Source organism: Leucoraja erinacea, unplaced genomic scaffold (assembly GCF_028641065.1).
Source record: "Leucoraja erinacea ecotype New England unplaced genomic scaffold, Leri_hhj_1 Leri_88S, whole genome shotgun sequence".
Classification (NCBI taxonomy): domain Eukaryota; kingdom Metazoa; phylum Chordata; class Chondrichthyes; order Rajiformes; family Rajidae; genus Leucoraja; species Leucoraja erinaceus.
The window spans coordinates 166220-180009 of record NW_026576828.1 but is presented as its reverse complement, the minus strand read 5'-3'; the positions used below and the strand labels follow the sequence as shown (position 1 = coordinate 180009).

The 13790-nt window shown below is 44.4% G+C and overlaps 1 protein-coding gene across 19 annotated transcripts in view; it reads right to left on the bottom strand.

Annotated features, from left to right (window-relative positions):
- The window catches only part of LOC129694990 (protein KASH5-like), a 244456-nt gene that overhangs the window by 217525 nt on the left and 13141 nt on the right, over positions 1-13790 (bottom strand). For 14 of the 19 annotated variants that reach the window (XM_055631736.1, XM_055631735.1, XM_055631729.1 and 11 more), the window contains exons 3-4: positions 12804-12896; positions 3340-3520 (exon numbers count right to left, since the gene is read on the bottom strand). The exons of 3 other annotated variants lie outside the window; for them this stretch is intronic. In XM_055631736.1, coding sequence (XP_055487711.1) covers positions 3340-3520; positions 12804-12896 — 274 coding nt within the window. The remainder of the gene's footprint in view (positions 1-3339; positions 3521-12803; positions 12897-13790) is intronic. 2 more of the 19 variants (XM_055631742.1, XM_055631747.1) reach the window with 1 other exon arrangement.

The window sequence follows — 13790 nt, the reverse complement described above, 5'->3', positions numbered from 1 at the left end:
GGGACAGAAGTTTAGGGGTAATATGAGGGGGAACTTCTTTACGCAGAGAGTGGTGGCGGTGTGGAATGAGCTCCCAGTGGAAGTGGTGGAGGCAGGTTCATTGGTATCATTTAAAAATAAATTGGATAGGCATATGGATGAGAAGGGAATGGAGGGTTATGGTACGAGTGCAGGCAGGTGGGACTAAGGGGAAAAAAATTTGTTCGGCATGGACTTGTAGGGCCGAGATGGCCTGTTTCCGTGCTGTAATTGTTATATGGTTATATGGTTAACATTTCATTAGCTTCTTCACTGCCTGCTGTACCTGCAAGCCAACTTTCAGTGACTGGTGTACAAGGATGCCCTAACCTAACCCCATTGAAATAATAATCTGCCCCCTTGTTTTTGCCACCAAAGTGGATAACCTCACATTTATCTATATTATACTGCATCTACCACGCATCTGCCCACTCACTCAACCTGTCCAGGCTACCCTGCAACCTCCTAACATCCTCTTCACAGTTCACACTGCCACCCAGCTTTGTGTCATCCGCAAATTTGCTGGAAAACAGTTGCGGCCCCAGCACCGAGCCTTGTGGCACTCCACTCGCCACTGCTTGCCATTCTGAAATGGACCCGTTCACTCCTACTCTTTGCTTCCGGTCTGCCAACGAATTTTCTATCCATGTCAACACCCTACCCCCAATACCATGTGCTCTAATTTTAGTCACCAGTCTCCCGTGCGGGACCTTATCAAAGGCTTTCTGAAAGTCTAGGTACACTACATCCATTGGCACCTCTTCATCCATTTTACATGTCACATCCTCAAAAAATTCTAGATTAGTCAAGCATGATTTCACTTTCATAAATCCATGTTGACTTGGACTAATCCTTTTACTGTTATCCAAATGCTCCATTATTACCTCTTTAATAATTGACCAGCATCTTTCCCACCACCGAAGTCAGGCTAACTGGTCTGTAATTCCCCGTTTTCTCTCGTTCCTTTCTTGAAAAGTGGGATAACATTAGCTATCCTCCAATCCACAGGAACTTATCCTGAATCTATTGAACATTGGAAAATGATCACCAATGCATCCACTATTTCTAGAGCCACCTCCCTGAGGACCCTGGGATGCAGATCATCAGGCCCAGGGGATTTATCATCCTTCAGTCCCATTAGCCTACCCAATACTATTTCTCGCCTAATGAAAATTTATTTCAGTTCTTCTACCCCCTTAGATCCTCTGTCCTCCAGTACATCTGGGAGATTGTTTGTGTCTTCCTTAGTGAAGACAGATCCGAAGTACCTATTCAACTCTTCTGCCATTTCCTTGTTGCCCATAATAATTTCACCCATGTCTCAAGTTACCCACATTTGACTTTGCTACTCTTTTTCCTTTAACATATCTAAAGAAGCTTTTACTGTCCTTCTTTATATTCCTGACCAGCTTCCCCTCGTACTTCATCTTTTCAGCCCGTAATGTCCGTTTTGTTTCTTTCTGTTGTCCTATGAAAGTTTCCCAATCCTCGGGCTTCCGGCTACTCTTTGCTGAGTTATACATCTTTTCTTTTAGTTTTATTCTATCCCTAACTTCTCTTGTCAGCCACAGTTGCCTCCTACTCCCCTTAGAATCTTTCTTCCTTTTTGGAATGAAATGATCCTGCGTCTTCCGGATTATGCCCAGAAATTCCTGCCATTGCTGTTCCACCGTCATTCCTGCTAGGATCCATTTCCAGTCTACTTTTGCCAGCTCCCCTCTCATGCCTTCATACTCCCCTTTGTTCAACTGCATCACTGCCACTTCCGATTTAACATTCTCCTTCTCAAATTGCAGATTAAAACTACACATGCAAAGTTCCCTGAAAGTGGCATCACAGGTGGACAAGATAGTAAAGGAGGCTTTTGTACACTGGCCTTCATCAGTAAGAAAATTGAATATTAAAGTTATAAAGTCATGTTCCATTTCTACTGAGACACTGGTGAGGCTGCGCTTGGAATATTGTGTTCAGTTATGGCCACCCTGCTATAGGAAAGATGCCATTAAGTTAGATAGAATATAGACGATATTACCAGGACTCGTTGGTCTCTGTTATAATGAGGGGTTGGGCAAGTTCAGTCTTTATTCCTTGCAGAATAGGTGAATGAGAATTGATGTAAATCATGGGGAGCATAGATAGAATGCACATCTATGTTATCCGGGTTTGAAGAATCAAGAACTGGAGGGCATAGTTTTTAGGTCAGAGGGCAACAAATTAATAGAAATCTGAGGGACGCCTTTTTGAACAGAGGGTAATATGAACATGATGCATCTCAATAAAAGTAAGCAAGCAGTGAAGAAAGCGAATGGCATGTTGGCCTTCATAACAAGAGGAGTTGAGTATTGGAGCAAAGAGGTCCTTCTGCAGTTGTACAGGGCCCTAGTGAGACCACACCTGGAGTATTGTGTGCAGTTTTGGTCTAATAATTTGCGGAAGGACATTCTTGCTATTGAGGGAGTGCAACGTAGGTTTACAAGGTTAATTTCCGGGATGGCGGGACTGTCATATGCTTGAGAGAATGGAGCGGCTGGGCTTGAACCAGGGCCACAATTTAAGAATAAGGGGTAAGCCATTTAGAACGGAGATGAGAAAACACTTTTTCACACAGAGAGTTGTGAGTCTGTGGAATTCTCTACCTCAGGTGGAGGCTGGTTCTCTGGATACTTTCAAGAGAGAGCTAGATAGGGCTCTTAAAGATAGTTAGGGGATATGGGGAGAAGGCAGGAACGGGGTACTGATTGATGATGATCAGCCATGATCACATTGAATGGCGGTGCTGGCCCGAAGGGCCGAATGGCCTACTCCTGCACCTATTGTCTATTGTCAATGAAATGGTTAGGGTTGGTACAATAACAAAATCTAAAATACTTTTGGACAGGAACATGATAGAAAAGGTTTACAGGGATATAGGTCAAAGATGGGCAAAAATAACTATCTCAGACAGGCATCTTGGTCGGCATGGACAGGTTGGGCCAAAGGCCCATTGCAGTATATCTACAACTATGATATGATATTCATGAGTACATTGCATATCACATATACACACGTGTGAAAGAATCAGATTGCCTGTCAAAAGTAAATATATTTAAGAGATATTGCTTGACCCATTGATTTACTCCAGCACTTTTTGTCTTTTCTTGTAAATCAGCATTTGCAGTACCTTTTGTCTATAAATATATTCAAATGCTTCTTTCATTCGAGGAAATGAATTCACACTAAATAAGAAATGTTGAATGTCATTACTATTTTTAAATTTATTGAGGCTTCTAATAACACCTGCTTTTATATTGTGCAAATCTTTGAGCAAACTATGATAGTTACCCCTCCTCCCTGCATTCAGCTATCCACTGCTTCATGACATTGTGAAAGGTTCCTAAATTCACTGCGACATCCCTTTCTTCCGGATTTAGCATTCTGTGCAGCATTCGTAATTGTCCTTTCTCACAGCTTTGACCTGTGACATCTTCCAGATATGCAATGATTCTGGATACATATACTTCTCCTACAAATACAAAATGGATAATCAAGTGCAAATTTCATTAACCAGGTCTAAAATGTAATTAATTCTTAATTTAGATTGTGCACAGGTGTTCAACACGGAAAAAAGTGTTCTACTTGAAATCCATCAAACTATTTTCCTCCAATATAACTCTCCTATGAATGTCCTTCTACAAGAATCCTAACACTCATTGAGTCGTCTGCCCGTTTATCATAGCCCCAACCATCAACAAACCTTCCAATGCTCTTTGCTTCGCCCTAATTTTCCCATAGCACTTCCTTCCGGTATCCCAACTCGAGAAAATACTACAGCCATCCACTAGTTCTCCAACCGCTCAACTTACCAGAACTCTCTCTTCAGCCAATAACATTTTAAAGTGTCCTCTTATCTTTGCCTCCAGTATGTTATCATAGAGCATAGAATGGTACAGTACAGGTTCAGACCATTTGGCCCATGATATCTGCGGAGAGCATAATGCCAAATTAAGCTAATCCTTTCTGCCTGCACATATTCTCTGGAAGACCATGTGTCTACCTAAAAGTCTTCAAAACACTACTATAGTATTGTGGCGCGGCGAAAGGCCCGAAATGAAGGTGAGGAGCCAGGTATTTCGGGAGGACTTTAATTAGGTGCTATTCTCCTGTCCAGACAGGTCCGCAAGAGAGAGATTGCGCCTAAACCCCTGTCCTTTATCCCTGTAGCTAAGGATCGCCACCGGACTTGTCTATTCCTGTGCCGAGGGGTTCGATAGTGGAAATGGCCCGACCCTTGGGAGCCGCCACAATACCATGTTTCCAGCATTGCCAATGAGCTCCAGACACCTACCAATCTCTGTAAAATAAACTTTCCCCACAAACTTTAAATGTTCCCCCACTCATCTTAAAAAGCCATGCCCTCACATTGAATGGCGGTGCTGGCTTGAAGGGCCGAATGGCCTACTCCTGCCCCCATTGTCTATTGTCTAGTATTTGACTTTTCCAACCTGGGAACAAAATTCCGACTGTCTACGCTATCTGTGTATCTCAAGTTTATAAACTTTTTCACTCAGCCCCTAACGCTTCCAACCTCTCATTAAACTAATAGCCTCTAATCCAGGAAGAATCATGGTAAACCTCTTCCACAACCTCTCCAAGATCTCCACATCCTTTCAAGGGTGGGCGACCAGAATGTCACTCAATATTCCAAATGTGGCCATCCAAAGTTCTACTCTCAGTGCCCAGATCAATGAACCCAGGTATACCGTACACCTTCTACACCATTCTATGTACTTGTGTTGCTATTTTCAGTGAACTGTGGACTTGGACAACAAGATCCTATTGTACATCAATGCTGTTATGATTCCTGCCATTAACAGTATGCTTTTCATAAAATATAGAACAGTATAGCACAGGAAAGGGTCTTTGGCCCACAATGTTTGTATCGAACATAATGCCAAGTTAAACTGATCTCATCTCCCTGTACATGATCCATATTCCTTTATTCCTGCACTTCCATGGACCTATCTAAAAACCTCTTAAACGCCACAATTGTATCTGACTACACCACCACCCCATGCGTTCCAGGCCCCACTACTCTGTAAATAAATTGCCCTGCACATTTGCATTAAACTTTCCCCTTCTTACCTTCTCACCTATTCCCTTGCATTTTACTTCCCAAAGTGCATCACCTCACACTTGCTCAGATTAAACTCCATCTGTCATTTCTCCTTCCATTTCTGTAGCTGAACTGTATACTACTGTATCCTTTGACAGCCGTCTTCATTGCCCTTAACTCCACCAAGTTTTGTGCTGACTGCAAAGTTACTAACTAACTAAGCTACATTTTGTTCTCTTATCAGTTGAAGTATCCTTTTAAATGAAGAAATTCCTGTTGCTCCCATCAATTTCTTCCTTGATTTGGGCATCTCATTCAATGAAAGTACAAAGCCATAATTAGTTCAAATACTCAGATCTACACTAAACGTTTGACATTATCTAAAACCCTTGCATAGTTTGCAACTGAGAATATTGAACATAACCAGTGCAGCACAGGAACAGATTGCCCGACCCAAAATATCTGTGTCAAAAAAGTGTTTTATTGTCATATGTCCCAGATAGAACAACGAAGTTCTGACTTGCTGCCAACAACAGGATATATGTAAACATAGTACACTGTAAACAACATGATAAACGAGAGGAAAAAACGTTCTGTGTGTATATAAACACATACCCACAAGTACACACACATATATGTGTGTGTGTGTGTATATATATATATATATATATATATATACACATACATACATACACACACACACACACACGCAAAAAAAAACAATAGTAGTGCAATAATAATAATAGTCTACTGTAGTTCAGAGCTTATTTGAGGTTGTAGTGTTTAATAGCCCGATTAAGCCCGATAGAAACTTACAAAATTCTTAAGGGATTGGACAGGCTAGATGCAGGAAGATTGTTCCCGATGTTGGGGAAGTCCAGGACAAGGGATCACAGCTTAAGGATAGAGGGGAAATCCTTTAAGACCGAGATGAGAAAAACATTTTTCACACAGAGAGTGGTGAATCTCTGGAACTCTCTGCTACAGATGGTAATTGAGGCCAGTTCATTGTCTATATTTAAGAGGGAGTTAGATGTGACCCTTGTGGCTAAAGGGATCAGGGGGTATGGAGAGAAGGCAGGTACGGGATACTGAGTTGGATGATCAGCCATGATCATATTGAATGGTGGTGCAGGCTCGAAGGGCCGAATGGCCTACTCCTGCACCTATTTTCTATGTATCTATGATTGTTGTAGGGAAGAAGCTGTTCCTGAACCTGGACGTTACAATTTTCAGGCTCCTGTACCTTCTTCCCGATGGCAGGGGTGAAATGAGTGTGTGGACAGGATAGTGTGGGTCTCTGATGATGTTGGCTGCCTTTTTGAGGCAGCGGCTCCGATAAATCCCTTTGATGGTGGGGAGGTCAGAGCCGGTAATGGACTAGGCAGTGGTCACAACTTTTTGCAGTCTTTACTGCTCCTGGATGTTCAAGTTGCCAAGGCAGGCCATGGTACAACCAGGCAATATCCTCTCGACTGTACACCCGTAGAAGTTCAAGAGAATCCTCTTTGACATACCGAATCTCCGTAATCTTCTCATTCAAACCCTGCCACAGTTGCCGAACATCCGCCCCATCCTCTAGCTTTGAGTGGAAGTCCCTTCTGGCCTTTTTGATGGCTTTGTCAAGGTCGTATTTGGATTTCTTATAGACCTCTGCGTCACCAGACCTGAATGCCCAGGATCTGTTCCTCAGAAGAATGCGGATCTCCTGGTTCATCCAAGGCTTCTGGTTAGGAAACACTCGGAAGGTTTTTGTAGGAACACAGTCCTCCACATTTCCTTATGAAGTCTGTAATGACTGTGGCGTATTAATTCAGGTCCTTGAACATTGTCTACAACAACACAATCACACTGCTGAACTCGGAGTCCCGACGATAGATTTCTCTGGTCCCTCCGTCCCCTTTGTTTAATCATTCTGTATTTCCTGATTATTCTGTATCTTCCCTCTTTCTATTTTTTTTTGTTTTTCTTTATGTACAACTACTACGGACTGACGCAAAACTGCATTTCGTTGTACTGATACTTGTATTTGTGCGATGACATTAAAGTTGAATTGAATTGAATTGAATTGAATTGTCCAGTCTACTGACTCCAAGCAGTCCTGTAGTTGTTCCTCTGCCTCCCAAGACCAGCTCTGTGCAGTCCGCACCTCTGGGGGTACGCTCTTCAGTTGATGCCTGTTTGCAGGAAGAATAGTCGGATTTCCCAAAGTGAGGACGAGAGATAGAGCAATTGGCAACAGACAATAGGTGCAGTAGTAGGCCATTCGGCCCTTCGAGCCAGCACCACCATTCAATGTTATCATGGCTGATCATCCCCAATCAGTACCCCATTCCTGCCTTCTCCCCATATCCCCTGACTCCGCTATCTTTAAGAGCCCTATCTAGCTCTCTCTCGAAAGCATCCAGAGAACCGGCCTCCACTGCCCTCTTGAGTCAGAGAATTCCACAGACTCACAACTCTCTGTGTGAAAAAGTGTTTCCTCATCTCCGTTCTAAATAGCTTACCCCTTATTCTTAAATTGTAGCCCCTGGTTCTGGACCCCCCCCCCCCCCAACATCAGGAACATGTTTCCTGCCTCTAGCATATCCAAGCCCTTAATAATCTTATATGTTTCAATAAGATACCCTCTCATCCTTCTAAATTCCAGAGTATACAAGCCCAGCCGCTCCATCCTCTCAGCATATGACAGTCCCGCCATCCCGGGAATTAACTTGTAAACCTACGCTGCACTCCCTCAATAACAAGAATGTCCTTCCTCAAATTTCAAGATCAAAACTGCACACAATACTCCAGGTGTGGTCTCACTAGGGCTCTGTACAACTGCAGAAGGACCTCTTTGCTCCTATACTCAACTCCTCTTGTTATGAAGGCCAACATGCCAATCACTCTCTTCACTGCCTGCTGTACACCTGCATGCTTATTTTAATTGATTGATGAACAAGGACCCCTCCAGATCCCGTTGTACTTCCCCTTTTCCCAACTTGACACCATTTAAATCAGCCTTCCCGTTTTTGCTACGAAAGTGGATAACCTCACATTTAAATTAAACTGCATCAGCCATGCATCTGCCCACTCACCCAACCTGTCCCAGTCACCCTGCATTCTCATAGCATCCTCCTCACAGTTCACACTGCAACCCAGCTTTGTGTCATCTGCAAATTTGCTAATGTTACTTGTAATCATCTAAATCATTAATATATATTGTAATTTGCTGCAGTCCCAGCACCAAGCCTTGCGGTACCCCACTAGTCACTGCCTGCCATTCTGAAAGGGACCCGTTAATCCCTACTCTGTTTCCTGTCTGCCAACCAAATTTCTATCCATGTCAGCACTCCATCCCCAATACCGTGCCCCCTTATTTTGCCCACTAATCGCCAATGTGGGACCTTATCAAATGCTTTCTGAAAGTCCAGGTACACTACATCCACTGGCTCGCCCTTGTCCATTTTCCTAGTTACATCCTCAAAAAATTCCAGAAGATTAGTCAAGCATGGTTTCCCCTTCGTAAATCCATGCTGACTCAGACCGATCCTGTTACTGCTATCCAAATGTGCCGCTATTTCATCTTTTATGATTGACTACAGCATCTTCCCCACCACCGATGTCAGGCTAACTAGTCTATGGTTCTGTTTTCTCTCTCCCGCCTTTCTTAAAAAGTGGGATAACATTAGCTACCCTCCAATCCACAGGAACTGATCCTGAATCTATAGAACATTGGAAAATGATCACCAATGCGTCCACGATTTCTAGAGCCACTTCCTTTAGTACCCTGGGATGCAGACCATCAGGCCCTAGGGATTTGTCAGCCTTCTGTCCCATCAGTCTACCCAACACCATTTCCTGCCTAATGTGGATTTCCTGCAGTTCCTCTGTCACCCCAGATCCTCTGGCCACTAGTACATCAGGATGATTGTTTGTGTCCTCCTTAGTGAATACAGAACCAAAGTCCCTGTTCAACTCATCTGCCATTTCCTTGTTCCCCATAATAAACTCAGCCTTTTCAGTCGTCAAGGGTCCAACTTTGGTCTTAACTATTTTTTTCCTCTTCACATACCTAAAGAAGCTTTTACTATCCTCCTTTATATTCTTGGCCAGCCTACCTTTGTACCTCATTTTTTCTCCCCATATTGCATTTTTAGTTATCTTCTGTTGCTCTTTAAACGTTAACCAATCCTCTGGCTTCCCGCTCATCTTTGCTATGTTGTACTTCTCTTTTATTGTTACATTGTCCAGGACTTCCCTTGTCAACCACGGTCGCCCCTTACTCCCTTTGGATCTTTATTCCTCTTTGGAATGAACTGATCCTGCACCTTCTGTATTATTCCCAGAAATACCTGCCATTGTTTTTCCTCTGTTATCCCTGCTAGGGTATCTTTCACGTCAGCTTTGGCCAGCTCCTCCCTCATGGCTCCATAATCCCCTTTATTCACTCTGCCACCTCTGATTTAGCCTTCTCCCTCTCAAATTGTAGATTCAAATTTACCATATTATGGACACTACCTCCTAATGACTCCTTAACCTCAAGTTCCCTTATCAAATCCAGATCATTACACAACACTAAATCCATAATTGCCTTCTCCCTGGTAGGCTCCAGTACAAGCTGCTCTAAGAATCCATCACAGAGGGACTCCATAAACTCCCTTTCTTGGGGCCCAGTACCAACCTGATTTTCCCAGTCTACCTGCATGTTGAAATCTCCCATAACAACCGTAGCATTACCTTTACGACATACCAATTTTAACTCTTGACTAGACTATAAGTGAGACCTGTTGCGTCCCAGTCACACGGGAGGCCTGGTCCCCCAACGCAACCCATTTCCCAACGCAATATTCCACCACTCACCCAAAGCCCCTAACATAGCCCTTAACGGGATGTAGACAGCGGTCAGGATGATGAAGGTGAATCCCCTCGGGATGTAGAAGGGGCGGCACTTCACCGCCAGATGTTCCAGGTGTGGAGAGCAGGAGTTAGACAGAACTGCAACGTCTGAGCACCACAAAGTCCTGGCAATATCCTTGTTAGTCTTCTCTGCATTCTTTCTAGCTTAATGACAACTTCTGATAGCAAGGTAAAACTGAATACAACAAACGCAGTCTCACCAATGTCTTGTACAATTGTAATGTAACTATATGTCACAACTGTAACATAACTTCCAACTTCTATACTCAATACTCTGACTGATGAAGGCCATTTTCACATATCCTACGCACATTTTTCCCGTTGAGACGATAAACATCTTCTAGTCGCATTCCCACCTATATTTCCGGTTATTATAACCATATAACAATTACAGCATGGAAACAGGCCATCTCGGCCGTACAAGTCCGTGCCGAACAACTTTTTTCCCTTAGTCCCACCTGCCTGCACTCGTACCATAACCCTCCATTCCCTTCTCATCCATATGCCTATCCAATTTATTTTTAAATGATACCAACGAACCTGCCGACACCACTTCCACTGGAAGCTCATTCCACACCGCTACCACTCTCTGAGTAAAGAAGTTCCCCCTCATGTTACCCCTAAACTTCTGTCCCTTAATTCTGAAGTCATGTCCTCTTGTTTGAATCTTCCCTATTCTCAAAGGGAAAAGCTTGTCCACATCAACTCTGTCTATCCCTCTCATAATTTTAAGGACCTCTATCAAGTCCCCCCTTAACCTTCTGCGCTCCAGAGAATAAAGACCTAACTTATTCAACCTATCTCTGTAACTTAGTTGTTGAAACCCAGGCAACATTCTAGTAAATCTCCTCTGTACTCTCTCTATTTTGTTGACATCCTTCCTATAATTGGGCGACCAAAATTGTACATCATACCCCAGATTTGGTCTCACCAATGCCTTGTACAATTTTAACATTACATCCCAGCTTCTATACTCAATGCTCTGATTTATAAAGGCTAGCATACCAAAAGCTTTCTATACCACCCTATCTATATGAGATTCCACCTTCAAGGAATTATGCACGGTTATTCCCAGATCCCTCTGTTCAACTGTCTTCTTCAATTCCCTACCATTTACCATGTACGTCCTATTTTGATTTGTCCTGCCAAGGTGTAGCACCTCACATTTATCAGCATTAAACTCCATCTGCCATCTTTCAGCCCATTTTTCCAAATGGCCTAAATCACTCTGTAGACTTTGGAAATCCTCCTCATTATCCACAACACCCCCTATCTTGGTATCATCTGCATACTTACTAATCCAATTTACCACCCCTTCATCCAGATCATTGATGTACATGACAAACAACAAAGGACCCAACACAGATCCCTGAGGCACCCCACTAGTCACCTGCCTCCAACCCGACAAACAGCCATCCACCATTACCCTCTGGCTTCTCCCATTCAGCCACTGTTGAATCCATCTTGCTATTCCGGCATTTATACCCAACAGTTTAACCTTCTTAACCAACCTTCCATGAGGAACCTTGTCAAAGGCCTTACTAAAGTCCATATAGACAACATCCACTGCTTTACCCTCGTCAATTTCCCTAGTAATCTCTTCAAAAAATTCAAGAAGATTAGTCAAACATGACCTTCCAGGCACAAATCCATGTTGACTGTTCCTAATCAGACCCTGTTTATCCAGATTATTAATCGTTTAAAGTTTTAAAAACTGCCCGAAAACTCACCCATTTCGGAAAAAAGCCATGAGTGACGTCACAATGGACTCGCAAGGCAGGACGGGACACTCCGGGAGGGAGAGGCACTCCAGCGCTCGCGGTGAACGAGGAGTGGCGGCGGCTGCCAGCACCCGACACCCGACGGGGTGAATGGTGCTGGAGCTGGAGTGAGGGCCGAGGCCAGGACTTGGGATGGGACCGTGACTGGGGCCAAGAAAGAAGCCGCCATGGAACCAAGGACGAGCCTGGGTCCAGGATCAGGGTACGAGCCCGGAGATGAAATCGGAGCCTGCACTGGAGCCCAGGCGGCGGCTGAGCTGATGGCTGGAGTCTGGAGATGAAGTCGGGGCCGGCACTGGAGCCCCGGCGGCGGCCGAGCTGACAGCTGGAGTCAACAGCCAGGGCCGGGCCAAGAACGAGAACCAAGCCGTGCTCCAGGCCCGGCGGCTGCTCTATGACATGGGTAAGACCTGGGACAGGGAATGGAAATGAGGGGAGGATGAGGGAAATGAGGAGGGAGATGAGGTGGGGAGTGGGGTGGTAAAGGAGGGAGATGCCCCTTCGTTATCTACCCTCACTCCCACCCTTTCTACCCACCTCCCTACCTCCCTCCCTCTCTACTCCACTCCCTCTCCCTCCCTCGCCCTCTCTACCCTCCCCCCCATTCTACCCCCCCTCTCTCTCTCTACGCCCTCCCTCTCTGACGCTCTCCCTCTCTACTCCCCTCCCCCTCCTTCTACCCTCCCCATCTACCCCTCCCTCTCTATCCCTCTACCTCTACCCTCTTCCTCTCTACCCCCTTCCTCTCTACCCCCTCCCTCTCTACCCCCCCCCCCCCTACCCCCTCCCCCCCCCCCCCCCAATCTCTATCGGGATTGAAGAGGGAGGGTGAAGAGGAGCAGAAATGAGCCGTGCCTTCGCAGTTGGGGGCTATGCGTGAGTGGTGCAATATTGCAATATTGTAACCCTTCTTTACCACTCTACCTAATTGTATTGCCACTTTTAAGAAGCTATGGACTTGGGCACCAAGATCCATCTGTACACCAAACATTATGCAAGTAGAATGTTACCTTTCCCTTCTGTATCACAGGATTCAAATGTACAATTTAGGACATCTTCCTCTGAGCAGATAGCCATTTCAGTTAAGTTCTCACAGCCCAAGTCTGAAAGGACAAGGTTGATCAGAATGAAACTGACCTGACAACATCACTGGGTGAACAAATTAAAGCTGTCTCAATCAGCAAAATAATATTCATTACAGGTAAAGCCCGATATTTCACAGGCCAAGCAACCAGTCTTGAAGTTAGGTGCTGAGGAGAGAGGAATTATGAAGGGAAATTTTAAGAACAGGAAGGACAATTAAATTGTCCATCTTGTATTTTTCTTAAGTTTGTTAACTAAATACATTCTAAAGTTAATTTTGCTTTAATACAGGGTGGCCAGTCACCGAGCCCAAATAGCATCGGGCTGCTTGACAGGTGGGAAGACCACCAGGACATCATCCAATCAGAGCGAGAGGTTTCTTTAAGGATGGGTTGCAAAGAACTGCAGTCTCAGGATCTTTGAGGGAGGCAAATGTCAGTCATGAAGGATATCTGAGAGACAACAGTTTGAGATTGGACAGGAGTGTGAGAAATTACAGCGTTGGTATGGGGACATGAATTGAGAATTAAGGGACTGAAGTTTAGGGGTAACATGAGGGGGAACTTCTTTACTCAGAGAGTGGTAGCTGTGTGGAATGAGCTTCCAGTGAAGGTGGTGGAGGCAGGTTCGTTTTTATCATTTAAAAATAAATTGGATAGTTATATGGATGGGAAGGGAATGGAGGGTTATGGTCTGAGCGCAGGTATATGGGACTAGGGGAGATTATGTGTTCGGCACGGACTAGAAGGGTCGAGATGGCCTGTTTCCGTGCTGTAATTGTTATATGGTTATATGGTTATATGGTATGGTGTAATGGAGAAAAAACACGATGCTGGCATAAAAAACAATTAGGTAAAGGAACATACTTTATCCATCCAGCCCTTCAGACCTTGTTGAAATGTAAGTTGGTAGTC